Source organism: Pan paniscus, chromosome 23 (genome assembly GCF_029289425.2).
Source record: "Pan paniscus chromosome 23, NHGRI_mPanPan1-v2.0_pri, whole genome shotgun sequence".
NCBI classification, from domain to species: Eukaryota; Metazoa; Chordata; class Mammalia; order Primates; family Hominidae; genus Pan; species Pan paniscus.
Window position 1 is genome coordinate 36,347,710 of NC_085927.1, and position 26,818 is coordinate 36,374,527.

Here is a 26,818-nt window from a genome sequence, read left to right on the forward strand (position 1 = left end):
GCTGAGGCAGGAGAATTGCTTGAGCCCAGGAAGCAGAGGTTGCAGTGAGCCAAGATTGAGCCACTGACTCCAGCCTGGGTGATAGAGCGAGACTCCGTCTCAAAGAAGAAAACAAAAGGAAAGAAAAGAAAAGAATTGTCCATCTCTAACTAGGTTGGTGCAGAAGTAATTATGATTTTTGGAGTTTTAATTTGCAAAAACTGCAATTACTTCCCCGCCAACCTAATAATATGAAATGTCCTCTCTGTACCAGCACTTGCACCTAAAAAACAAGCTACCCCCTTGACCATGGGCTGTTTCAAGAAGCCTCGTGCGTGCCAAAGTACATTCCTTGCATTTTTATTTCCAGATGGTGAACATTTTTCATCCCTGCCTGCTACATGTCCACCTCTCAGAGAGGCTAACACGAGTATTGATCTTCTTTTTTTTGTTTCCCAGGGGCCTTTTACCTTTGATTGTGCTGCTAAATATTTTCAGAGTGTTATTGCTACAATTTCTTGTGGGTTCCCCGCTCTTTTCTGGGCAGTGCCCTGGGCTTCAGGGGATAACTCATGTTGGCTGTCCAGGCAATGTACCCTCCAGACTCAGCTGCCTTTGGAGGAAGTCTCTGGTCTCCTGGCTCCTGTCTCTCTCCTTAGACGTCCTCTCCCTCTCCACTGAAAGATGAGGTCATGGTTTTTGCTCATTTATCTCCCCTAGCGCCCAAGTCAGTATTCCAAACCTGCATTCAGCTTGATGGCAAAAAAAAAAAAAAAAAAATCTGACTGACTCTATCCAAGGCTGGTCAAGGTTAACCAGAAAGTCTGGCCAGTGTTCAGTTTGGCAATATCTTGAAGAAGAAGTGTTTTTGTTCATTGAAGTTGAAACTTTTTGTGATTTGTGTGACAACTTACAGTTGGCGAGCACTTTAACATATATTATTTTATTTCACATCTTCAAATGCATTATCTCCATTTTCAGAGGATTTGGTTCATAAAAAATCCCTTGACACCTCCTATATGCTAGGCTCTGCACACCAGGATATAGAGATGAATAGAATATTCTCCCTACCCTTAAGACATTAGTGGAAATGCGAAAGGCAGTCCCATTAATAGACAATACCAGGATCACAAGCTGATGCTGTGGGAGAGGCAGAAAAAGGATTGCAGAGAATGTTTTTCAGGGATACACAGCTTGGCTAGTTTGGGTAACAAAAAAGAGAGAACAGTTCCTGATTGTTATTCCTGTTAAAGAAACACACAGTTAATTTCACAAGAATGGCAAATAGACCGTTCTAGCTAATTGCGATACCACTCAGTTGCTTACTACTTATGTTGAAGACCATGTTGAAAAGAACTCCAAGGAGGTCATGCCTAAAGTCTATGGCAAAGAATGCCATGATTGATTAGTGATGCCTGCCATGGGCATGAGAAGGGTATTTGTTATTCTGGGTCTAGATTTTACCATACATGGGAGTTACACAGATGTAACTCCCATTCAATGGATGCATCAGATAGTAGGTCAGGGGTTCCTGTGGTCACTAGAGAATTCTGAAGATCCTATATTGACCTAAATGCCTAAGCCCAGCTCTGGAAGGTGGCCAAAGTTTATCTGCTATGATTGCAATTAGAGCCTTCCACAGGAAGACTCTGGGCCTACGTGGTTCTAGAATGTGAATTCTACTCCCAGAATTCACCTTTGAACAGAGAGATGCAAAGACCCATTCACTGTTTCCTGTTCTTTGCCCACTGTCTATGGCCAAAGGCATGGGATGGAAGGGATTAAGAAACAGAGATAAGTAAGCAGTGCTTTTTGAGAAGACGTTGGTTATTTGTCGTGTGTTTATTCCTCCAAGTCTAGGATAATAACTAAGCTCCATATTGTAAGTCAACTCCAATCAAATGACAGTGGCTCCCTGGAGTGCTGTTTTGAGGATTGGGAGGTTTCCTCTTGATTCAAACAAATAGATGGCTGTGCTTGATTAGTGATGTCTGCCATGAGCATGAAATGGTAGATGGTGGTGTGCATTCAGTGCATTTGTGCATTTCTTTTGTGCAAAAATTGAACCTTGGTGCTAATCTTGTCCATGAGACCGAAACCATGACTTCAGATCCCTGCATTTCTAGAGTCTAATAAGATGCCCATAATATCTCAGTCAAACAAACAAACGAATCCATCTAACTCATCTTAGTGTTCACACAACATCGTCATATCCTGCATGTTATTTAACTTTCACATTGCCTTTTGGAATAGACAATGTAATAATTCTTGACTCCACTCTGCAAATGAGAACAATGAGGCTTAGAGCAGTTAATTGGCATGACTGGAATCACACCATTTATTTAAAAAAGAAAGAAGAGTAGAAAAGAAGTCTTCCAACTCCTAGGACAGTTTTCTAATTCTTAGTAAAGTTAACAAGGGCCCATGGGAACAGACCATTCCAGAACCTCCACTTAGGGTGCTTGGTAAAAAAATACATGTTCCTGAGTCAGGGTCTCTGGGGTACAAGCCCTGGAATCTGAAGAACAGGAAGGTTATAGGGTGGTTTTCTAATTATTAGCAAAGTTAACAAGGGCCCATGGGGACGGACCATTCTAGAAACCTCTACTTAGGGTGCTTGGTAAAAATGCATGTTCCTGAATCAGGGTCCCTGGGGTACAGGCCCTGGGATCTGAAGAACAGGAAGGTTACGTGACTTAGCCAAGGCCACCCAGTTAGTAAACAGTGGGGACAAGATTTAAGCCAAGCTTCTACATCGTGGCAGCAACTGAGAAATTACAAATGCAGTGGGTGCCACCAAGGAGACAGGAGGTCCCACGGGAGCGTGCAGCCATGGTGGCCCATATTGAAAAGTCAGACAAGCAAACCTTTCTCCGTCTCAAAGCATTTGGCTCAAGGCAGACCACATTTCTGGTGTCTGCTCCCATTTCTCCCCTTTCATCCATAGTCTGAGCATCTGCAGCTGTGTCCCAAATCCAGGGCTTGGCTGATTTTTCAGAGGCCTAAAAATAGAGGCTCCTGTCCCCCCACCAAGCAATTCTCGAAGCTATTTTTTTACCCTTCTTCTTGCAGACACCCATGAGATCTCCTTTCCCCAAATAAAATCATGATGAAATCCCGGGAAAAGCCATTGCTTAGTTCTCAGAATGACTTTCCTGCAGACAGCGGAGGTGCTCTCCTTTCCCCAGAAGCACATAAGAACTGCAAATTAATTATACAACATAATTAGCTCGCTCCTCCAAATCTGTGCAGTGGGCACTTTGAAGCAAGAATAGTAATAGTTTGCCATGCATTGCTACCTTAGTAACAAGAGTTTGTAGGAGAAAAACAGAACAATTACAGAGAAAGACACAGTAATAAGCTGTGGGTAGCATTTTCTGGAGTATGGTTCATTTTCACTAATGATATGCAATTGGATTTGAAGAATATACCAACAGTTTATTTTTATTTATTTTTGTTCAAATTGTTTTTTTTTTCTTTTCTTTTGAGACAGGGTCTCTCTCTGTCACCGAGTCTGGAGTGCAGTGAAGCCTTCATGGCTCGCTGCAGTCTCGAACTCCCAGACTCAAGCAATCCTCCCACCTCAGCCTCCTGAGCAGCTGGGACTACTAACACGTGCCGTCATACCTGGCTCATTTTTTTGGTTTTATTATTGTTTTTGTAGAGATGGGGAGGTCTCCCTACATTGTCCAAGCTGATCTCCAATCCTGGGCTCAAGCAATCCTCCTACCTTGGCTTCCCAAAGTGCTGAGATTATAGGCATGAGCCACTGTGCCCAGCTTCTTTTTATTTTGATAGCTGATTATTTCTCTTAATGCATATTAAAAATGCATATATTACTTATTCACCAAACTCATGGATTTACAGATATTCTTAGGATGAAGCTGAGCATATTAGTCACCTATTGCTGTGTCATAGATTATACCCCAAATTAGCAGTAAACATTTGTCATCTTGCAGTTTCTCTGGGTTAGAAATTCAGGAGCAGCATGAGTTGGATGGCTTTGTCTTGGGGTCTCTCATGAGGCTCTGGTCAGGATGCCAGCCAGAGCTGCAGTCACCTGAAGGCTTGATAAGCACTGGATGATGAACTTCCAAATGGCTCACACATGTGGCTGGCAAGTCAATGCCAACTATTGACAGGAGGCCTCAGTTTCTCTTCCCATGGGTCTCTCTGGAGGGCTGCTTGAGCATCCTCACAATATGGCAGCTGCTTCCTCCGAAGCAAGTGATTCAATAGAGAGCAAGAAGAGAAACTCAATGTTGTTATGACCTAACCTCGGAAGCCACCCAGGGCCACTTTTGCAATCTCCTATTCAGTGTTGGTAGGGACTACACAAGAGTGTAAATTCTGCTAGGCACAGTGGCTCATGCCTGCAATCTCAACACTTTGGGAGGCCCAGGCGGTAGGATTGCTTGAGCCTAAGACTTCAAGACTGGCCCAGGCAACATACAAGAGCTCATCTCTACAGAAAAAAAAAAAAAAAAATTAGCCAGGCCATGGTGGTACATGACTGTGGTCCCAGCTACTTGAGAGGCTGAAGTGGGAGGATCACTTGAGCCCAGGAGTTTGAGGCTGTGGAGAGCTATGATCATACTCTTGCACTCCAGCCTGAGCAACAGAGACCCTGCCTGTAAAAATAATGATGATGATGATGATGATGATGATAATAAATGAAAAGCAAAAGTAAAATAAAAAACAAAAATACAAAAATTTTTAAAAGAGTGTAAACCCTCGGAGGTGAGAGTCATCCAGTGACATCTGGTAAGCAGCGGCCACAGTGAGACAGGTGCTGTTATAATTATTCCCTCATGAAAGGTCAAGGAACCTGAGCTGCAGAGTCAAAAAGCGATTGTCCCCCCGTCACACCGTTAGTAAGTGGCAGAGCTAGGATTCTGTCTGACTCGAAATCCTAAACTGGTTTTATCAAACCAAGAGAATGTTCAGTGAGTTCAGGGGCCCACAGAGAGAGGTAACCATAAAGCTTCACTATAGACGAGCTCTTGCCAGTTAAGCGATTTTGGAAGTGTGTTGCTCATTTCTAGAGGCTTTTTTTTTCTCTTCGCTCATCCCTCTAGCCTTCATAAAAGGAGGCCCCGACAACAAGACTGCTTCCCCCATCTAAGACTGACGTTTCTCTTTTAAAGAGGTGTCAAGGAATGACTCCTGCTCGGATTTACCCGAGATCCAGAATGGCTGGAAAACCACTTCTCACACGGAGTTGGTGCGGGGAGCCAGAATCACCTACCAGTGTGACCCCGGCTATGACATCGTGGGGAGTGACACCCTCACCTGCCAGTGGGACCTCAGCTGGAGCAGCGACCCCCCATTTTGTGAGAAAAGTAAGAGTGGTCTCGTTTCCTTCCTCTAGGTCCCTGGGTGGCAAATCCTTTCTAGGGATCTTTTTTTGGTGGGTGCAGTGGAGCTGTTTAATGTAGAATCTGGACTCCCCCTCCACCACCAATTCACGAGCATTGCTCACAAATGTCATTTTATAGCTGTCAGTGGAATTATAGACTCAGGTGCCTTCAGAAACCTGGACCATAATGTAAACGAGTGAGATAAGCTGGGTGTGAGACTTTAGGGAGTGGTGTGAACTCCAGTGAATGGGAGCGTATGTAGCCTGGTGAAAAAGAACATTTGGCTGGGTGTAGTGGCTCATGCCTGTAATCCTAGTGCTTTGGGAGGCTGAGGTGGGAAGATCACTTGAGCCCATGAGTTTGATAGCAGCCTGGGCAATACAGTGAGACCCTATCTCTAAAAAATAATAATAAGCATAAAAATTAGCTGGGTGTGGTGGGACACACCTGTAGTCCTAGCTACTCGGGAGGCTGAGACAGGAGGATTGCTGGAACGCAGGAGTTTGAGCTATGATTATGCCTCTGCCCTTTAGCCTGGGTGACAGAGCAAAACCCTGTTGAGAGGGGTGGCAGGGAGAGAGAGAAGGAAAGAAGGAAGGAAGGAAGGAAGGAAGGAAGGAAGGAAGGAAGGAAGGAAGGAAAGAAGGAAGGAAGGAAGGAAAGGAAGAAAGAAAGAAAGAAAGAAAGAAAGAAAGAGAAAAAAAAGAAAGAAAGGAGGCAAGGGAGGGAAGGGAGGGAAGGGAAGAAGGGAGGAAGGGAGGGGGAGGGAAGGGGAGGGAAGGGGAGGGAAGGAGAGGGAAGGGAGGGAAGGGAGGGGGAGGGAAGGGGAGGGAAGGGGAGGGAAGAGAGGGAAGGGGGGAGGGAAGGGGAGGGAAGGTGAGGGAGGGGGAGAGAAGGGAGGGAGGGGAGGGTGAGGGAAGGGGAGTGAAGGGGAGGGAGGGGAGGGAAGGAATGAAAGAGGGGAGGGAGGGAAGGAAGGAAGGGAGGGAGGGAAGGAAAAAGAGAGAAGGGAGGGGAGAGGAGAGGAAGGGAGGGAAAAATCATTATTATTTAACCGTTTTAAGGGATTGGAATGAACATGAACTAGTTCCCTATAGAAGTCTTCTTACCTGCCTCATTTTTTGCCAAGAAAAGGCCCAAAGTGGGCAAATAAATTTGAATTGGGCACCTTCTATGTGGGACTGTTTGCATGTCCATGCTGGGTCTCTCACTTATCCTCCATCCAAGACAGTGGAGACCCACCAGTCACCTCTGTTGTTCTCTCTTCTGATGACATGAGGTCAGAAAAACCCCTTGGCACAATGGTCTCCCCATAGAAGTCACTGGATTTCATTAACCTTTCATTGGTTAATCTCCTGTCTTGACATTGAAAGACATATATAGCCATATCTTAAAATTACGTTGGTAACGATGCTTACTTATAGTACCCAGGCAGTAGTAAAATGATAGAATAGAAAGTGAAAATCTTTGATGATGTTACTCTTTGGAAACAACGCTGCTGTTAAACATTTATTCTATATTGCTTCAATTGTGTGTGTGTGTACATGCACATCATACATACATTACATGTCACACATAGACATCTATATATGTGTCATCTGTCATATGTCAATCATAGCTCACTGCAACCTCAAGGTTTTGGGCTCAAGCAGTCCTCCCACCACAGCCCCCCAAAATGCTGGGGTTACGGATGTGAACAACCACACCCAGCTAATTTAAAAAATTTTTTTGTAGAGACAGGGGTCTTGCTATGTTGCCCAGGCTGGTCTCAAACTCCTGGCCTCAGCCTCCCAGAGAGCTGGGATTACAGGCATGAGCCACTGCACCCAGCAGATCCATTCTTACAAACTTCCTGCATCTGCTTTTTTTTCAGCTCAGAAATGTGGATATCTTTTCATATCATACATGTTGTCCAGTTTATTCTCTTTTAATTGGTTTATTGCTTTCCTTTTATCTATATTGATTTTTTAATGTGAAAAGTAATGAAAGTTTATTTTACTACATTCCAGCACTACAGAGAAAGCAGTGAAGGCTCCCCCTCACTTTGTTCTCTTTAGCAGTTGCTCAGAATTTCATGGGATGGCTATTCCATGATATTTAACTCTTTCCCTGTTAAACTATTTGCAATGTTTCCTTTTTTAAAAAAATCGCAAATAATAATGCAATATGCAACCTTATACATAGGTCTTTGGACCCTGATGCAAATTATTTGGGCAAATTCATATATATGTGTGTGTGTGTATATATATACATATATATATATATATATATATATTTATATGTATTTTTTTGAGGCAAGGTCTCACTCTGTTGCCCAGACTGGAGTGCAGTGGTGCCATAATGGCTCACTGCAGCCTTGACCTGCCAGGCTTAAGCAATCCTCTCACCTCACTCCTGAGTAGCTGGAAAAACAGGTGTACCCCACCATGCCCCATTAATTTTTGTATTTTTTGTAGGGACCGGATCTTGCTGTGTTGCCCAGGCTGGTCTCAAACTCCTGAGCTCAAGCGATTCATCCACCTCTGTCTTCCCTTTCAAGTCCTAGGATTACAGGCATGAGCCACCGCGCCCCACCTCTTTGGGCAAATTCTTAAAAGAGGAATTAAATTCAAGGCTATTTTCTCCTGGCCTATTCTCCAGCCACCTATCAACAAAAGATACATTATCTTCCAAAAAGGAAAAGAACTGAGTTAGGAAACTTTTTTTTTTTTTTTTTTTGAGATGGAGTCTCGCTCTGTCGCCCAGGCTGGAGTGCAGTGGTGCGATCTCGGCTCACTTCAAGCTCCGCTTCCCGGGTTCACGCCATTCTCCTGCTTCAGCCTCCCGAGTAGCTGGGACTACAGGCGCCCACCACCAGGCCAGGCTAATTTTTTGTGTTTTTAGTAGAGACGGGGTTTCACCATGTTAGCCAGGATGGTCTCGATCTCCTGACCTCGTGATCCACCCGCCTCAGCCTCCCAAATTGCTGGGACTACAGGCATGAGCCACCGCACCCGGCCAAGTTAGGAAACTTTCTAGGTCATTCTGTAATTCTCAGCAAACCCATGGTCATCCAGAGGTCTGACGTCCTCTTGGTCTGGTTTCATCCCGTGTAGTTATGTACTGCACCGACCCCGGAGAGGTGGATCACTCGACCCGCTTAATTTCGGATCCTGTGCTGCTGGTGGGGACCACCATCCAATACACCTGCAACCCCGGTTTTGTGCTTGAAGGGAGTTCTCTTCTGACCTGCTACAGCCGTGAAACAGGGACTCCCATCTGGACGTCTCGCCTGCCCCACTGCGTTTGTGAGTCCTGTTTATTGAATTGGGCCCCCAGTAGGTAGAAGCAGATTCACTTTCTCTTGTTCATGATGGAAGGCTGGGCTGCTAGGAGGCCTTCTGCTTTTTGACAGGAACTTTTATTATCATTACTATGACAAAACAGTACCTAAAACTGATTGGGAGCACACATACTATAATATTTACAGTAAATTTATCATGCGTTGCTCTAAGTCTTCTACCAAATTTCACTCTTTCTTCCTCAAGTAGCCCTGGGAGCATAGTATACTTTGTTTTTTTGTTTGTTTGTTTGTTTGTTTGTTGGTTTGTTTGTTGGTTGGTTGGTTTTAGATGGAATTCCACTATGTCACCCAGGCTGGAGTGCAGTGGCACCATCTTGGCTCACTGCAATCTCCGCCTCCTGGGTTCAAGCGATTCTCATGCCTCAGCCTCCCGAGTAGCTGGGATTACAGGTGCGTGCCACCATGCCTGGCTAATTTTTATATTTTTAGTAAAGATGGGGTTTCACCATGTTGGCCAGGCTGGTCTTGAACTCTTGATCTCAAATGATCCACCCGCCTCGGCCTCCCAAAGTGCTGGGATTACAGGCGTGAGCCACCACCCTGGCTTCACTGGTTTCATTTTAAGAAGAGGATACTGTGCTAGGTGTGGTGGCTCACACCTGTAATCCCAGCACTGTGGGAGGTCAAGGCAGGCAAATCACTCGAGCCCAAGAGTTTGAGACCAGTCTGGGCAACATGGCGAAACCCTGTCTCTACCAAAAAAATACAGAAATTAGCCAGGCATGGTGGTGTACACCTATTATCCAGCTGCTCAGGAGGCTGAGGTGGGAGGATTGCTTGAGCCCAAGAGGTCAAGGCTGCAGTGAGCTGTGATTATGTCACTGTACTCTAGCTTGGGTGGCACAGCGAGACCCTGCCTCAAAAAAAAAAAAAAAAAAAAAAAAAAAAAGAATACTACTTCAAGGCTCTCTAGGGATTCTGATGTACAAACAATGTTCACAGTCATTGCATAAGGAAAGCATGAAGTTACATGGAAGGAGCAGAGCCTTACACAGTATTTTGGGGGTTAGAAACTCTCAGCTGCACTAATATTTTAAATTAGTGTGTTATGAACAACTGCATTAGGAATACAGCCAGTTCAAACTCCAGAAGCCACAGTGAGGTCTTGATAGTGTTGAAGAACCAAGAATTTAACTCTGGGGGGAAAAAAAAGAAAAGAAAAAATAGAATTCCTATGAGTTGATTATAAATTCCCCTACATCTGATGTGAGTAACACTGTGTACAATTTATAGACTTGGCCAGCTCCTATAGTGGCTATGTTTTGTGACTTCTCACAAGTACCTAAAACAGGCTTCACAAATTTTGATGACCACACTAACAAGCAACTCTACGATTTAGACGAGCAAACTGCAGAAAGGCAAGCAGAAAGCAGGAAAGTCCTTGTCCGTTTTCATCGGATAGGCTGATACTTACTGAGAACTTACTGTAGGCCAGGTGTCATTCTCAGAATGGCGCATGCATTAACTCTTTGATTCCTGGCAGGAAAACAAAAATGGAGATGTCTGTTGCCTCTCGTTGAAGACAGAGTATGGCCAAATTCACACTCACAAGAGACCTTCCTCTCTGCTCTATTCATGAGCCAGCCAAAGCCAAGTTCCCATTTGCTAGTTCATAAATTCAGCTTCCCCAGCCCACAGAAGGGCTTTACTCTACAGACCCCAAAAGAATGAAGAGTTTTAGGCCCATCGTGCTTGCTTCATAGATTTCCCTTAACATCTGATCCTTTTCTTGGGAGAGAAAAATTTCCATTTCTGTGTTCTTATTTTCTCTTCTCAAAAAGGGACACTTTATTATTCTGTTTCCACAAGTAACAGGGATTCTTGGACCACACAGCCCTGTGTCTCCATCTGTCTTTTTAGTCAGAGTCCCAGAATTTCAGAGCTGAAGGGAATCTGAGAGATAAAATACAACTGCAGGATGACTTAGAGATAAAATGCAACTGCCCCCATTGTACAGATAATAACAATAGTTACTCATTGAATGTAAAAGACACATTGCTAAGCACACTATACATATCTGTAAACATGTGTTTTTGTGTATGTGTGTGTATATATAGTGTGTGTACATATGTGCATATATATGCATATACACATATACTAAGGAAACTGATATTCAGAGGGAAATACAAATAACAAGAATCATTGCTCATTGAATGTGTAAGACACATTTCTAGACACTATATATATATTTGTGAATCTATGCGTGTGTGTGTATTTATACACACATACTAAACCTAGCCCCTTAACCACAACCACACTTGGTCCCCAAGCCCCAGAACCTTGGGCCAAATCCACATTGGTTGGTTCCTGTTATAGGTTGAATCTATCCCCAAAAGATATGTTAAAGTCCTAACCCACAGTATCTGTAACTGCGACCTTGATTGGACATAGCGTCTTCGCCATCCTAACCCATGGTATCTGTAATTGTGACCTTGATTAGAACTTCAAAGTTCTAACCCACAGTATCTGTAACTGTGACCTTGATTGGACCTAGCGTCTTCGACATCCTAACCCATGGTATCTGTAACTGTGACCTTGATTAGAACTTCAAAGTTCTAACCCACAGTATCTGTAACTGTGACCTTGATTGGACCTAGCGTCTTCGACATCCTAACCCATGGTATCTGTAACTGTGACCTTGATTAGAACTTCAAAGTTCTAACCCACACTATCTGTAACTGTGACCTTGATTGGACACAGCGTCTTCGACATCCTAACTCACAGTATCTGTAACTGTGACCTTGACTGGACATAGTGTCTTCGACATCCTAACCCATGGTATCTGTAACTGTAACCTTGATTAGAACTTCAAAGTCCTAACCCACAGTATCTGTAACTGTGACCTTGATTGGACGTAGCGTCTTTGAAGTCCTAACCCACAGCATCTGTAACTGCAACCTTGATTGGATGTAGCGTCTTGATGTCCTAACCCATGGTATCTGTAACTGTGACCTTGATTAGAACTTCAAAGTTCTAACCCACAGTATCTGTAACTGTGACCTTGATTGGACGTAGCGTCTTTGAAGTCCTAACCCACAGTATCTGTAACTGCAACCTTGATTGGACGTAGCGTCTTGATGTCCTAACCCATGGTATCTGTAACTGTGACCTTGATTAGAACTTCAAAGTTCTAACCCACAGTATCTGTAACTGTGACCTTGATTGGACGTAGCGTCTTTGAAGTCCTAACCCACAGTATCTGTAACTGCAACCTTGATTGGACGTAGCGTCTTGACGTCCTAACCCATGGTATCTGTAATTGTGACCTTGATTAGAACTTCAAAGTTCTAACCCACAGTATCTGTAACTGTGGATTTGATTGGAAATAGAATCTTTGCAGATGTGGTCAAGTTAAGCTGAGGTCGCACTGGATTAAGATGGGTGTTGATCCAATGACTGGTGTCTTTGTAAGAAGAGGGAAATCTGGACACAGATGGGGACACAGATACAGAGAAGGCCACAGGGTGACAGAGGGAGAGATTAGAGTGATGCAGCTGCAAGCCAGGGAGCACAAAGGAAGGACCCCCCCCCCCACCGCCTGCAGCATTCAGAGGGAGTGTGGCCCTGCTGACACCTTGATTTTGGACTTCCAGCCTCCCAGCCAATAAGTTTCTGCTGTCCTAAGCCTCCCGGTTTGTGGTCCTTTGTCAAGGCCAGCCCTAGGATGTCAGTGTCATTCCCATTTCCTTCTAGTGTCTGCAAGAGCGATCAGAAGCAGCCACTTTAGTAACTCCAGCTGCAGAGACCCAGAGATGAAAAGCTTAAAATAAAAGCTTCTATTAAAATACTGAAAGGTGGAGGCATCATTTTTTAAAAAAAGAAAAAGCACTTCACCAATGAGACCCAGTCTCTAAAGACCCTCTGAGCTGCGGCAGCTGCTGCTGGATTTCCAAGACGCAAGCCTCCCTCCCTCCCTTCGGGAATGCTTTTCCCTGAAATCTCAGCATTGGATCTGCAGTGCTGAGTAGAGACGGCTTCCCTTACACCCATGCTAATGAGTTCACGAGCCACGCGGGGTGTCAGGAGACACGCGGTACTCCCAAAAGCCTGAAGAAGAGCCCTGCGTGTGGTGGCAGCGACGTGACAAGCGGGCGAGGCTGATGGGAGATAACGCAGGAGGCGAGAGATGGTCCGATTCTGGCAGCGCGGCTCCTGAGTAAGAGGGAGGATGCAGTCTAGGTTCTGAAGGCATTTTTAAGGTTGAGGTTGTCAGACATAAAACAGCTTTGAAACGTTTTGTCGACTGAACAAAGGGAACAGCACCCATTTGATGGGCCCCTTCAGTAGGCTGACCTTTTCCCCAACACTAACACTCTTCACCCTCACGGAAATCGCACAGGTGAATGCCTGTCCACTTAAAAGCAGGCAAAGAAGGACTGGAGAGGGTGAGTAGCTTTCCTGAGGTCACACAACAGAAAGGAAGAACAGAATTCTAACTCAAGCCTGACTAAACCCAAAAGCATCTTCCCAACCTCATCACTCTGCAGTTCAGCTTTTGGGCAAACCTCTGGTGCTTAAGAGTGGACAAAGATCCACCAAGAAGTTCATGAAGCAGACAGAAAACTGCATAAGCCGCTGGGCCTAGTGGTGAGGTGGCTCACGCCTGTAATCCCAACACTTGTGGGAGGCTGAGGCAGGAGGATCACTTGAGGTCAGGAGTTCCAGACCAGTGTGGCCAACATGGTGAAACCCCCGTCTCTACTAAAAATACAAAAATTAGCCAGACTTGATGGTGAGCACCTGCAATCTGAGCTACTCAGGAGGCTGAGGCAGGAAAATCGCCTGAGCCCAGGTGGCGGAGGTTGCAGTGAGCAGAGATCACGCCACTGCACTCCAGCCTGGGCAGCAGAGGGAGACCCTGTCTCAACAACATAGAAAAAAGAAAAGAAAAGAAAAGAAAACTGTATAAGCTCTGGTTGTCTACAGCCTCTTGCCCAGTCACTTGCCCAAAGCCATAGTTTGGTCTCCTGGGACTGAAAGCCATATCTTTTTAATCCTAGTCCATTTACCCCAGGGCACTTTAAGAACAGACAGGTCAGGCAGAGATAAAGGGAAGAGTCTGGGTGTCAAAGTCAGACACACCCTCCAGCTCTGCTGAGTGACCTTGGGCAAGTAACTTGCCCTCTCTGGGCCTCAGAGCCCCCATCTGTGAAAGAAAATAATACCCTTTACCAAGAAGGATTGTTGGGAGCAACTCACTCAGTCATTCAGCTTACTCAGTTGTTCAGGCCTCCTATATGCAGGCACACGCTAGGACAGAGGTTCCCAAACTTTCTCAACTCATGACACCCTTGGTGTCTCAGGAATTTTTTCACAGATTTCCTAGGCCAAAATACCATTTCCATTTATTAAATACCAGTTCCATTTATTAAACAGTTAGGTACAAACAACTGAATGAATAGTTATCTCTTCACAGCATAGTAGCCATTTGAAAAAGTAATGCACATACATTAAAAGAAAAACGGTTTTTTAAATTATTAAATAATGACAATTGCTGGCTGGGCGTGATGGCTTACACCTGTAATCCTAGCACTTTGGGAGGCTGAGGCGGGCAGATTACCTGAGGTCAGGGTTTCGAGACCAGCCTGGCCAACATAGTGAAACCCCGTCTCTACTAAAAATACAGAAATTAGCTGGGTGTGGTGGCACGTGCCTGTAATCCCAGCTACTTGGGAGGCTGAGGCGGGAGAATCGCTGGAACCCGGGAGGCGGAGGTTGCAGTGAGCTGAGATCGTGCCACTGCACTCCAGGCTGGGAGACAGAGCAAGACTCTGTCTCAAATAAAAATAAAAATAATAATAATAATGACAATTGCTGCTACGAGGATGTGTATACCCGTTGGGCTGTGCAAAACTTCTTAAACGTTAGGATCAGATGGGACTTCGCCACCCTAATTTCCTGTTCCACATTGATTTTGTCACAGTTAGCACGAGCACCACAAAAAAATCCAGCTTTGCAATGATGAGTCATCACCAAAAGAAAGGTGATGTGATCTAATGTTGAAACGGTGAACTATCTTGAGCTGGTAGTTCACAAGGGTCCAACACATCATTGTGTTTCCTCAGAACTTTTTTTTTTTTTGAGACGGAGTCTTGCTCTGTCGCCCAGGCTGAAGTGCAGTGGCGCAATCTTAGCCCACTGCAAGCTCCACCTCCCGGGTTCACGCCATTCTCCTGCCTCAGCCTCCAGAGTAGCTGGGACTACAGGCGCCCACCACCACGCCCAGCTAATTTTTTGTATTTTTAGTAGAGACGGGGTTTCACCGTGTTAGCCAGGATGGTCTCCTGACCTTGTGATCCACCCGCCTTGGCCTCCCAAAGTGCTGGGATTACAGCCGTGAGCCACTGTGCCTGGCCCTCAGAACTTTTTTTAAAAATCCCACAGCACCCCCTGTGAGTTCCTGGTGGCATCCTGGGTCACCTTGGTGAAAGTTTTGGAACCCTGGCACTAGCCCCTGGAAAAACAGTAAGGTATAAACAGATATGACCCACATTCTCATGGAGCCTGGGGCCTATTTGGAAAGGAGGGTGGAGAGACAGGTCTATGAAGGAAATCACAATGAATCGTCAGCACCACCTCCTCCAGGAAGTCCTCCCTGATTTCCTAGGCTGGGTTGTGTTTCTGTCCTCAGAATTCCCATGGAACCTACAGTGACATCTGTCACCACAGCTGCTGCAGTTTATTGAAATGATCTGTTTATATGTTTGTAGAATCACATTCCCTAGAGTAAGAAAGAGAAAGAATTTTAAAATATATATATAGAATAAACACATAACTCACCTGCTAGGATTGTCTCCAGTTGATCCTTGAATCCCCCAAGCCCAGGAGGCTCGACAAATGATGTTACTATTACTGTCGTTGATATTGTTAGCAAAACGAATGTGGTCTTTATCACACTTCTGCTTTGTTGCAACTTCCCCGCTTTGATAAGGACATGGTGGATGACTCCTGAGGTAACCATCCCAAAGACATAAACCACACCACCAAAACTAAAAAGAATCTGACAAATCCGGCAAGGGTTTTATGAGTGGCTCTCCAGGAGCCACTTAGCTTGCTTAAGTGACAGCGATTCCCCAGGAGGCCCTGGTTCTCACAGCCCTGAGCCCAGAACACCTGGGATACGAGACACAGGGATTTCCCAGCCTGGACAGAGCCCACAGGTGCTGTGGCCAGACTGTGACCACCGTAGGAGCTTCCACTGTTGAGCCGTCTCCTGTGGCCACATCTTGGCCAGCATGTCCAGTGTTAGCTGAGTTCCCGTCCTCATTTAGAAATCTCTGTCTCTGGGAAAGCAGTCTCTCACAGAAATCCATGATAACCCTAGGGGATTTGGGTAAAAGAAGGGCCTTTGTTATAGCAGAACCATTAAATGGACAGCACTAAAACCAGCACGTCCAGGTTTGTACCCCAGCCCTGCCTCTTACAAGCACCATGACTTTATACAAGCCAGCTTTCTCACCAAAAAGATTGAAAAACGAACATGCCAATCATAAATATAAAGGCTTTTAATGAATGGTGTGCTTGGCACATAGCAAGTCGTCAGTTAACATTGGCTGCTAATCACCACTCTGTTTCAAAGCTCCACTACTTGTAGGGCATATTGCAAACCATTTGTAACTATTACTAGCGGACTTGATTTCGAGCTTTTTGTTCAAATGTGCTCCAGAAATGTACATTTTCTTCTATTGTTAAAGAGAGGGGAAAATAGAAAAAGAAAACAGAAACGAGAGTGGGTTCGTGAGTAGATCTATAAGGCCATCGGTCCAATTCATTTGCATTCATGGGAGAGAACGGCTGGAGTTACACCAGTTGCAACCCGAATTGTTTAAAACATTCGACCAGTGGTTTTCAACCAGAGGCGATTTTGCTTTCCAGGGGACATGTGTCAATACAATTTCTAGAGAAATTATGAGTTGTCACAACTTGTCAGGGAAGAGGGGTGCTACTGGCTTCTAGCAGGTCAGGGCCCGGGATGCTGCTCAATATCCTCCAGTGCCCAGGACAGCCCCCACCACAAAGAATTATCCATTCCAAATGTAAAACCTGTCTAAGTTGAGAAAACCTGCCTTAGATGATCTTATTTCAAAGTGTGACTACATGTCACTGCCTAGCCATGTCTCGGCTAAGGTCCAGACTGTTTATGGGCAGAAAAAAATGGAGTATGGAGACATAAGCAACTCACTCAAGGTGGTGCAGCAGACACAGGCCTCCAGTTTCAAATTCAAGTTCCTATTCCTTTGACTCTTCTGCCATCTTCTAGGTGCTGAAGATACACACAAATGCCTTCCAAGAGCTGGTTCCTGCTGGGGAAAAATTCCATATAACATTGTTTTCAAACTCTTACTGAGGACTGGGTCAAAATTGAATCAGGCTGACTTGAAAGCTAGAGAATCCTCAGCTCAAATTGCAGCTCAGCCACTTCCTGCTTGAGGGGACTTTTCACCAGTGAGTTCCACCTGAGCCTCAGTTTTCTCATCTGTAAAATGGCTGCATGGTGCAGTGGTTAAGACCGGACTTGGACCACCTGGATTTGAATCTTATTTATACCACTAACTAGCTTGTGACGTTTGACACGTTACCCAACCGTTCTGTGCTCCATTCTCCTTGGATATAAAACGGAGATGATGACCAGGCATGATGGCTCACGCCTGTAATCTCAACACTTTGAAAGAACGAGACAGGAGGATCACTTGAGGCCAGGAGTTCAAGACCAGCCTGGGTAACCTCAGGGTCCTCAGGACCCTGTCTTCATAAAAAAATTTTAAATTAGCCAGGCATGATGGTGCACGCCAGTGGTCCCAGCGACTCGGGAGGCTAAGGAGGGAGGATCTCTTGAAAGGGAGGTCAAGACTGAAGTGAGCTGCGTTCACGCCACTGCACTCCAGCCTGGGTGACAGAATGAGACCCTGTCTCAAAAATAAAAATAAAATAAAGTAGGAATAAAGATATAATATCTGTGTCTTAGGGTTGTTGTGATAACTAAATGAGTTCATAGATATAAAACACTCAGAATGGAATCTGGCTCAGAGAATGCCCTCAGTAAATATTGTAAATGTTGGCTGTTTTGGTCATGATTGTTATTACCTTCAAGGACTTTGCAGAAGGATTAGAAATAATATAGGCAAATCATCTAATACAGAATGGTTGTGCAAATACTTTGGAAATTAATTAAATGATGAGTTAATATGTTAACCATGCCAGGACACCAAACCAGTGGTTCTGAGCCCTTGCCAAACTTTAAAATCTCCTGGAGAGTTTTAAAAAGAATACTCTGGGTGACTAATTAAATTAAAATACCATAGGGGGTGGAGCCAGGGCACAGGATAACCCAAGGCCATTCTAGCACTTAGCCTGGGGGTCCTGCTCCTAGGTCGGCTGTCAATATCCTCCTTTACACCCAGGTCTAACGATTTATCCTTTATGCACGTTCTATCTCCCCAGGGTGAGGACAGTGTTTAGCACAGATTTGGTATCAGGAAATACTTCTGGAATACATACAGGACTGAATTAGTGTTCAGTTACATGAAGGCAGGGACCATGTTCGCCTTGCTCATCATTGTATGCCCGGCGCATACAATGCCTGGCACACAGAAGGTGTCCAGTGAATATTTGTTGTATTAATTCATCTGTTAATTTATGAAAGAAAATTTCCGAGGAAAGGTTCATGGGGGAATTCTTTTGTGTCGCCACTGCCACCTGCTGGTCATTTTTCTGCACTGCAGGTAATACAGTAGGGATTTGTGTTCTCTGAAGGGAGCCACCAACGTCATCAAGAAAAAGCCTCCCAGACCAGGGGGCGGGAAAGTGAGGCTTCTCCTGTGCGCTTTCCCCAGCACAGCTGAGACCACACTGGGCTGTAATGACCCGGTAACTGTTCTCTGTTCCCCACTCGACTGAGTTTTGGGAGAACAGAAAACGTGATTCTCTAATTCACTGCTTCATACCCAGCTCCTAGCACAGGGATGGAACATTGGAGGAACAGAGCCTACGGGCTGAAAACAAAACAAAACAAAACAAAACAAAACAAAACAAAACAAAACGGAGAGTGTATTCTGGACTCTGGAAGTTCAAAAACTATAAAGTGTTGTGCACCAGGCTGCACTTCCCGAGGAGTAGGAGTATTAGATACACTACGGGGATACCCACGCGGCTTTAAACAGTGTCCAGATGAACTTTTTGTGAGTCGTTTGGCTTAAGAAAATTAGAAAAATTAAAACTGACATGTGAAACCTCTGATTATAAGACTATTATTATTTAGAGTGAGGCTAAATTATACAGTGCAACCTAAATAGAAAAACAAGTCAATAGAAATTTTTAAAAATATATTAAATAAGCCAGGTGTGGTGGCTCATGCCTGTAATCCCAGCACTTTGGGAGGCTGAGGCGGATGGATCACTTGAGGTCAGGAGTTCGAGACCAGCCTGGCCAAAATGGTGGAACCCCGTCTCTACGAAAAATACAAAAAAAAAATTAGCTAGGCTTGGTGGCGCATGCCTGTGGTCCCAGCCACTCGGGAGGCTGAGGCAGGAAAATCCCTTGAACCCAGGAGGCTGAGGTTGCAGTGAGCTGAGATCACACCACTGCACTCCATCTTGAGTGACAGAGTGAGACTCTGTCTGAAAATATATATATATATGTATTAAGTAAACAACAGTACAATTGGTATGAAAATATGACAAGAGTTTTAAAAGCCATAAAAATAATCAGTGTATATTGGGTGCTCACTGTATGCTGCCCATCTCATGTGCGTGAGCTTGTTTTATTCTCATAACAACACCTTGAGACAGCCCATTTTAAAGATGAGGAAACTGAGGCTCAGAGAGGTCAGTTGTGCTCACAGACATACAACTAGGATGTGCATCCTGAGCCCTTGGACACTTGAGCCCAAGCGCTGCTGCTCTGCAATTTGCCTTTAAATGAAATGATGTGAGGTCTTTCAAGAAATATTTACTGGGCACCTACCCTGTACCAGGTTGCCAAGGATGCAGCAGTGAGCTCAGCTGGGTTGAGGACCAAAGACTTCCTCAGGATATTTTCAGAGGAATCATTAGAATATGATTGGCACTGGGTTCTGTTCATTATACCATCTATGCTTATTGTAAAGTAATGCAGACCCACCCTGCATTAAAAAAAAAATACAGGCTGTAAAAATAAAAATAAAATTCTCCCTTCCTACAGTCCATCCCCAAGGCACGCTCTGCAGGGTTAATGATTCCTTGCCAGCCCTCTTAGGTCTCATCCATAAACACATAATAGAGTGCTGCCTTGGAGGGAGCCCCATGATTGATTTAAGCAAGGCTTTGTGATTTGATTCTGGGCTCAGACACAGAAGCGTTGGCTGCATATCCATCCTGCTCTGGAATGCCAGGGGGCAAACTTCAAGTATACAGATGACCTTCAATTAGTGGAAGGATTAGCCTTGGCCAAGTGTCAGCTGAACCACTTACTGCCTCATCTCTGGGAGTCGTGTGGAAAGGGAGCTACATTCAACATCTCTGCCTCTCTCGCTCAACTATTCCAACAGCCCCTTACTTTGGCTACTTTAGGGGTCTTCTGTAGCCACCCAGGGTCTTCTGAGTTTCTCTGTTCTATGGCACCTGCCATTTTTAATTAAATTGTCCATTTACACATTTGCTTGGCCCCTTAGAGCATGCCGACCATGTGCTCTAGAGGACAGGAATGATGTCTGATTCACTTCCTCACCGCATTGCTGGACGCATTGCTGGGCATGAAGTAAGCACTCAAGAGATATTTTCTGAATAAATGCATGGGTGCCCGCCAGAGCTATCTATGGTGTCATCCAAGATGCAACTCCAGCTGCACAGTGACCTGGAAAGTCTCTTCCCACAGGCTGACTTCTGGGCTAGATTTCAAGGGTGGGAAGGAAACAGTTCATAACTCCCAGTGAAGACTGCTATTGAAGTATAAAGGAAAACCCTTCAACCTCAAGAGTGAAGCCAGATTCCTACCCGTCCACCCACTGGAGGAGATCAAAGTCCCGATTCTTCATGTATGGTGATTACTGTGACTAAAACATACTCATCGATTGATTCATTCATCTTTTCATTGGAAAAGTGATACATTTAAATGCCTACAAGGCCAGGCAAGTACCACGTGAAAGACAATAGGGAGTGGCAGAGACTGGGGCTAAAGTAAAGAATACTTCTGGTCTAACAGGGAAAGCCATTACTCAACTCCAGCCAGTCATTGCCATGTAACTATGTGAACCCAGTATTGCCCAATCTTCTAATGTTTCAGAAGAATCCAGAAATCTAAATTGTTATTTGAAATCTCCTAATTTGTGAAAGCTTGGTAACTATTGTTTCAGTTGACATTACTCAAGCTGAGTAGAGCCCAGATGTAAGTCATGTTCACAGAGAAAAGGGTTCTAGCTGGGACCTATACTGTACTGTGTGCCTTGAACCACAAGTGCCGTAGGACCAGGGATTATATCTGTTTTATTCACCTCTGTGTCCTCAGTACTATTTATGTTGTTGGCACATAATAATTGCTCAATAAACATTATCTGAGTAAATAAAGGAATGCTTCCTGTGAACCAGGCATTGTACTGGGTATGAGCATATATGAGTTTAAAGCCTGGGAAAGAGGTGCCGGAAAAGATTCTGAAGTTATGATGATGATAAGACAGAGTTCCAAGGACAGAAGAATTCATGCCTTTGGGGAGCAATCTGGGTCTCGAAGGCATGCTTGAGATTCATCGTGCAAAATGAGACGCTTCAAACAACACATGTTTATTATCTGACAGTTTCTTGGGTCAGAAATCTGGGCATAGCTTAACATGTACACCCAAGTTCATAGCAGTATTGTTCAGAGTAGCCAAAAGGGGAAGCGACCCAAGTGTCCATTGATGGATGAATGAAAAACAAAGTGTGACACCTGCCTACGATGGAATATTAGTCAGCCTTGAAAAGGAAGAAAATTTTTGACACATCTTGCAACCTAGATGAACCTTGAGGACATTATGCTAAGAGAAAAAAGCCAGTCACAGAAGGCAAATACTATCTGATTCCACTTACACGCGATAACTAGAGCTGTGAACTTCATAGAGACAGAAAGTAGAATGGTGGATCCCAGGGGCTAGGGTAAGTTGTTTAACGCATATAGAGTTTAAGATTTGCAAGATGAAAAGAGTTCTGGACATAAGTTGCCCAACAATGTAAAAGTACACTAACCTACTGGACTGTACACTTAAAATGGTTAAGATGGTTAGTTTTATGTTATGTAGATTTTACTACAATTTAAAATTTTTTAAATAATAAAGTTTAGAATGTTTTAGGATTTGTAGTCCTGTGTGCGAAGCAATTTGCTGGCTGTCCATTCCATCCAGGTGCTGAAAAGGACTAGATCTCACAGGCGGCCTGGAATGGGTTAAACCTGCAGGTTCAACTCTCCAATAAATACTGTGATCCTAACACCTTGGGAGGCTGTGGCAGGAGGATTGCTTGAGCCCAGGAGTTTGAGACCAGCTTGGGACGCATGGCAAGACCCTGTCTCTACTTTAAAAAAAAAAAAGCCGAATGTGGCGGGACACGCCTATAGTCCCAGCTACTCAGAAGGCTTAAGCAGGGGAATTGCTTGACCCTGGGAGGTTGAGGCTGCAGTGAGCCGTGCTGCACCACTGCACTCCAGCCTGGGTGTCTTAGGCTACAGGGGACTTTGTGTCTGCAGCTGAAGAGAGCAGTCACCAGATGGCAGTATGGGCTTATTTGTAATAGTTGAGGCCTTTTGTTGCATTCCTACTAAATCCCAGGCCCTGAGCTTCAAGCTTGATCTGATAGGCTCATCTCCAATGAGGGAAACAGATAACTAATTCAGTACAGTACAGTGCATGCAGTGCTGGAAAAACTAAGAAGACTGACGACTCAATTCATGGTAGGAGGCATCAAGGAAGCCTTCCTGGAGAAGGAGAAATGAAGATTGAGTATTGAAAGACAAGACGTAGTCATAATGGATGTGCAGATTAGGTGTCAGGTGAAAAGCAAGAAGATTTCATAATTAAACACCACCACTGACCATCATTTACTAAGTACCCATGACATGCCAAAAACAAAACATCTTAAGCATTTCCTTACTTACCTATTTTAGTCCTCCAAATTCCTAGGAGATAGATATTACTTTGATCGTCGTTATGCTAATGAGGAAACTAAGGATCAGAAAGGTTATGCCACCTGCTGGCGATCACACAGCTAACAAGTAACAGAACTCATATTTTAACCTTGATTCCTCAGCCAACTTCATTCTACCTTGCCTGTATGTAATCTGTGCCCAGAGGTGGAAGACAGAAAGGACAGTTTGAGAAATAGAAAACAGTCTGATGCAAGGTGGGGATGCAGAGAGAGGATGCTGGAGAGGCTGAGCAAAGCTAGATCACACAGGTTCTGAGCAGGACTCCCCAAAGATTTGCATCATCTCATCAGAGTTCCTTCTGGCTTGCATTTCAGCGGAGGAGTCCCTGGCATGTGACAACCCAGGACTGCCTGAAAATGGATACCAAATCCTGTACAAGCGACTCTACCTGCCAGGAGAGTCCCTCACCTTCATGTGCTACGAAGGCTTTGAGCTCATGGGTGAAGTGACCATCCGCTGCATCCTGGGACAGCCATCCCACTGGAACGGGCCCCTGCCCGTGTGTAAAGGTAAAGAAACCTACTCACCACACAGGGTCCACGGGGCCTGGAGATGTCAGGCTCCTGGCTCACAGGAGTTCTGAACTTGCTCTAAAAAATTGGACTAGGAGTTCGAGACCAGCCGAGGCAACATAGTGAGACCCCCATCTCTACCAAAAAAAAAAAATTAGTCAGGCATGGCGGCACACACCTGTAGTCCCAGCTACTCGGGAGGCTGAGATGGGAGGATCACCTGAGCCTAGGAGGTCAAGGTTGCAGTGAGCCTTGATCATGCCACTGCACTCCAGCCCGGACAGAACGAGACTCTATCTCAAAAAAATTAAATTTAATTTAAAAATAATAGAGCTGAGCTACTGTACTTCATTAAATCTAAGCTGTCACCATGACTTTATGCACCACTAAAAAAGAAAAAAACATGCTGCCAATTATACTATGACACAATGTCTTCTCCTGGCTTAGCATTTTTATTTTTACTTACTAAAGGAGCTTTTGACCAGGCACAGTAGCTCACGCCTGTAATCCCAACACTTTGGGAGGCTGAGGCAGGCAGATCACTTGAGGTCAGGAGTTCAAGACCAGCCTGACCAACATGGTGAAACCCCATCTCTACTTAAAATACAAAAAAATTAGCTGGGCATAGTGGTGCGTGCCTGAAGTCCCAGCTACTCGGGAGGCTGAGGCAGGAGAATCACTTGAATCCAGGAGGCAGAGGTTGCAGTGAGCCGAGGTGGCTCCACTGCACTCCAGCCTGGGTGACACAGCGAGATTCTATCTAAAAAATAAAAACATAAAGGTCTTTAAGCTTTTTATCATATATCACAATTATGAAAATGTTCAAATGAAAATATAAGCAGCCCAGGTGCAGTGGCTCACACCTGTAATCCTAGCATTTTGGGAAGCTGAGGCGGGGGGATTGCTTGAGCCAAGGAGTTTGAGACCAGCCTGGGTAACATGGTGAAACTGTCTCTACGAAAACAAAATAATGATAATAATACAAAAATTAACCTGATGTGGTGACGTGTGCCTGTAGTCCCAGCTACTTGGGAGGCTAAGGTGGGAGGATCACTTGAACCCAGGAGACAGAGGTTGCAATGAGCTATGATCATGCTACTGCACTCCAGCCTGGGTGACAGAGTGAGACTCTGTCTCAAATAAACAAACAAACAAACAAACAAAATACAAGCAAAATAAACTGGTTCCAGTGTATTTAAAACTTCCCCACCTTCAAAGTCTGGCACTTTTGATTTTCTAAATTATTACTAAATTTTTTTGTAGAGACAGGGTCTTGCTATGTTGCCCAGGCTGGCCTAGAACTCCTGACCTCAAGCGATCCTCCCTCCTCTGCCTCTGAGTAGCTGGGATTGCAGGTATGAGCCACCACACCCAGCTGTAGAATCATTTTTTACTCCAAGTCTTCAACATCCTATTTTTCCACTCAATATCGCTCCTGTTGAATGTCATTGTGTACTAAAATATACATACATTTACATACATACATAGCTCCTGTCCCATTAAAGCATCAGGGATGCAGAATTCTGTAGGAACGTCCATAATGAACTAAAGTCTTTGATACAAGGGGCTTGCAGTTACATTGAGGCAGGGCTGGGACGAGTCTGAGGCAAAAGAGGTGCCTGAGGTGAAAAATGTAAGGAGGTGACCAAGTGTCCTGTAGAACAGCCTTAAAGAAAGAGTCTCCGTACACTTCTCGCCCTAGACACCTCTCGCCTTGCCCTAGTCCCGGCCCTGTGATCCAGCCTGGTTTTCGTTTATTTGTTTGTTTGTTTCTGTTTGTTTGTTTGTTTGGAGACAGGGTCTTACTCTGTTGCACAGGCTGGAATGCAGTGGCGTGATCATTACTCACTGCAGCCTCAACCACCTGGGCTCAAGCTATCCTCCTACCTCAGCCTCGCGAGTGGCTGGGACCACAGGTGCACGCCACCACGCCCAGCTAAATTTTTTTATTTTTGTAGAGATGGGGGTCTCGCTGTGTTGCCCAGGCTGGTCTCTACTCCTGGCCTCAAACGATCCTCCCACCTCGGCCTCCCAAAGTGCTGGGATTACCACATCTGACCTCTGCCTGCTTTTGACCACTGCTTAGAGAACCCTGCTTAATTATTTCCCACCTCTTGCACTGCCTTCTCACAACCAGTTAGTTCCCATGGGTTAGGAGTGTTCCTCCACTGCCTACAGGGTGATCTCCCAGGGCGCTACCTGGCGTTCTGCAAACTCTAATACTCTTACGCCCCACGTTTGTGCACACGGGGAATCGTGAGCGCCACCTGGTGGCAGCTATTATTACACATTATTGCTTTAAGCCTTGCCCCCACCTCCCAGATGGTGAAGTGAGAAAATTGCATCTTAGAATCCATTGAACACTCATCACTAAAATTAAGTTGTAACACACTAAGTAAAATTTGGATTCGTTTATCTGGACTTTTGAAGTGCACAATCAGTAATAGTAACGGAAATATGTTCAGTGTTTTAGGCCAGTGGATCTTAACCTTTATTGCATCAGTGCCCCTTTGAGAATCAGGCAAAAGGCTCCGAATTTGCCCTCCAGAAGGAACAGAAGCATGAAGTTTTATGTCTCTACTTGGGAACCCCTAACTTCAGTGGATCCCCAAATGCCTTATTCATGAACCCCAGCTCTGAGGCTTAAAACTACTTTCCCAGTTAGTTTGTCCACTCCGAGGTATATTTCCAAAAGAAGTGAAACAGGTATTTAAGCAAACCCTGTCTAAGAATGTTTATAGGAGCACTATTCACAATAGCCACGAGATGGAAACAACCCAAATGCCCACCAACTGATGAATGGATAAACAAAAGTATGGCAGAAAAAAGGGAATATTATTCAGCCATTAAAAGGAACGAAATACTGACACATGCCACAACGTGGATGAACCTCAAAGCCATTATGCTGAGTGAAGGAAGCCAGACACAAAAGGTCACATGTTTTAGGATTCTGTTTATAGGAAACATCTAGAATAGGTAAATCCATAGAGACAGAAAGCAGAGTCGTGGTTGTCTAGGGACTGCTTAATGAGTATGGGGCTTGTTTCGGAGATGATGAACATGTTTTGGAACTAGGCAGAGGTCATGGTTGTGCACCATTGTGAATATGCCGAATGCCACTGAATTGTAACACTTTGAAATGGTTAATTTTATGTTATGTGAATTTTATCTACCTAAAAAAAAACAATTCCCCTGAATCACCTCGGTTAAGTCTTATGACCACTGTCTAAGATAGGTGAGCCATCTTACCTGTTTTACAGATGTGGAAGGAGAAGCTCAGAGAAGTTAAGTGATTTTCCCAAAGCCACACAGCTAGTACAAGACAAAGCTAGGACTTGAACCTGCATCTCATGACTGTAAATTTCCCGCCTTCAGGGCTACTAAGAAAGACTCCCAACCAGCCAATCACCGCAGCATGGAAACCTAGTGTGTTCACACATTCCCGAATCTAACCCAGATCTCCCAAAGCAAAATCA

General features: G+C 44.7%; 1 protein-coding gene across 8 annotated transcripts in view; it reads left to right on the forward strand.

The window, feature by feature from the left end:
- SEZ6L (seizure related 6 homolog like) overlaps positions 1-26,818 on the forward strand; it is a 214,533-nt gene that overhangs the window by 173,161 nt on the left and 14,554 nt on the right. For 6 of the 8 annotated variants that reach the window (XM_034948566.4, XM_034948567.4, XM_034948569.4 and 3 more), the window contains exons 11-13: positions 5,127-5,321; positions 8,435-8,626; positions 23,145-23,339. In XM_034948566.4, the coding sequence (XP_034804457.1) occupies positions 5,127-5,321; positions 8,435-8,626; positions 23,145-23,339 (582 nt within the window). The remainder of the gene's footprint in view (positions 1-5,126; positions 5,322-8,434; positions 8,627-23,144; positions 23,340-26,818) is intronic. The other 2 variants (XM_034948573.4, XM_034948572.3) reach the window with 1 other exon arrangement.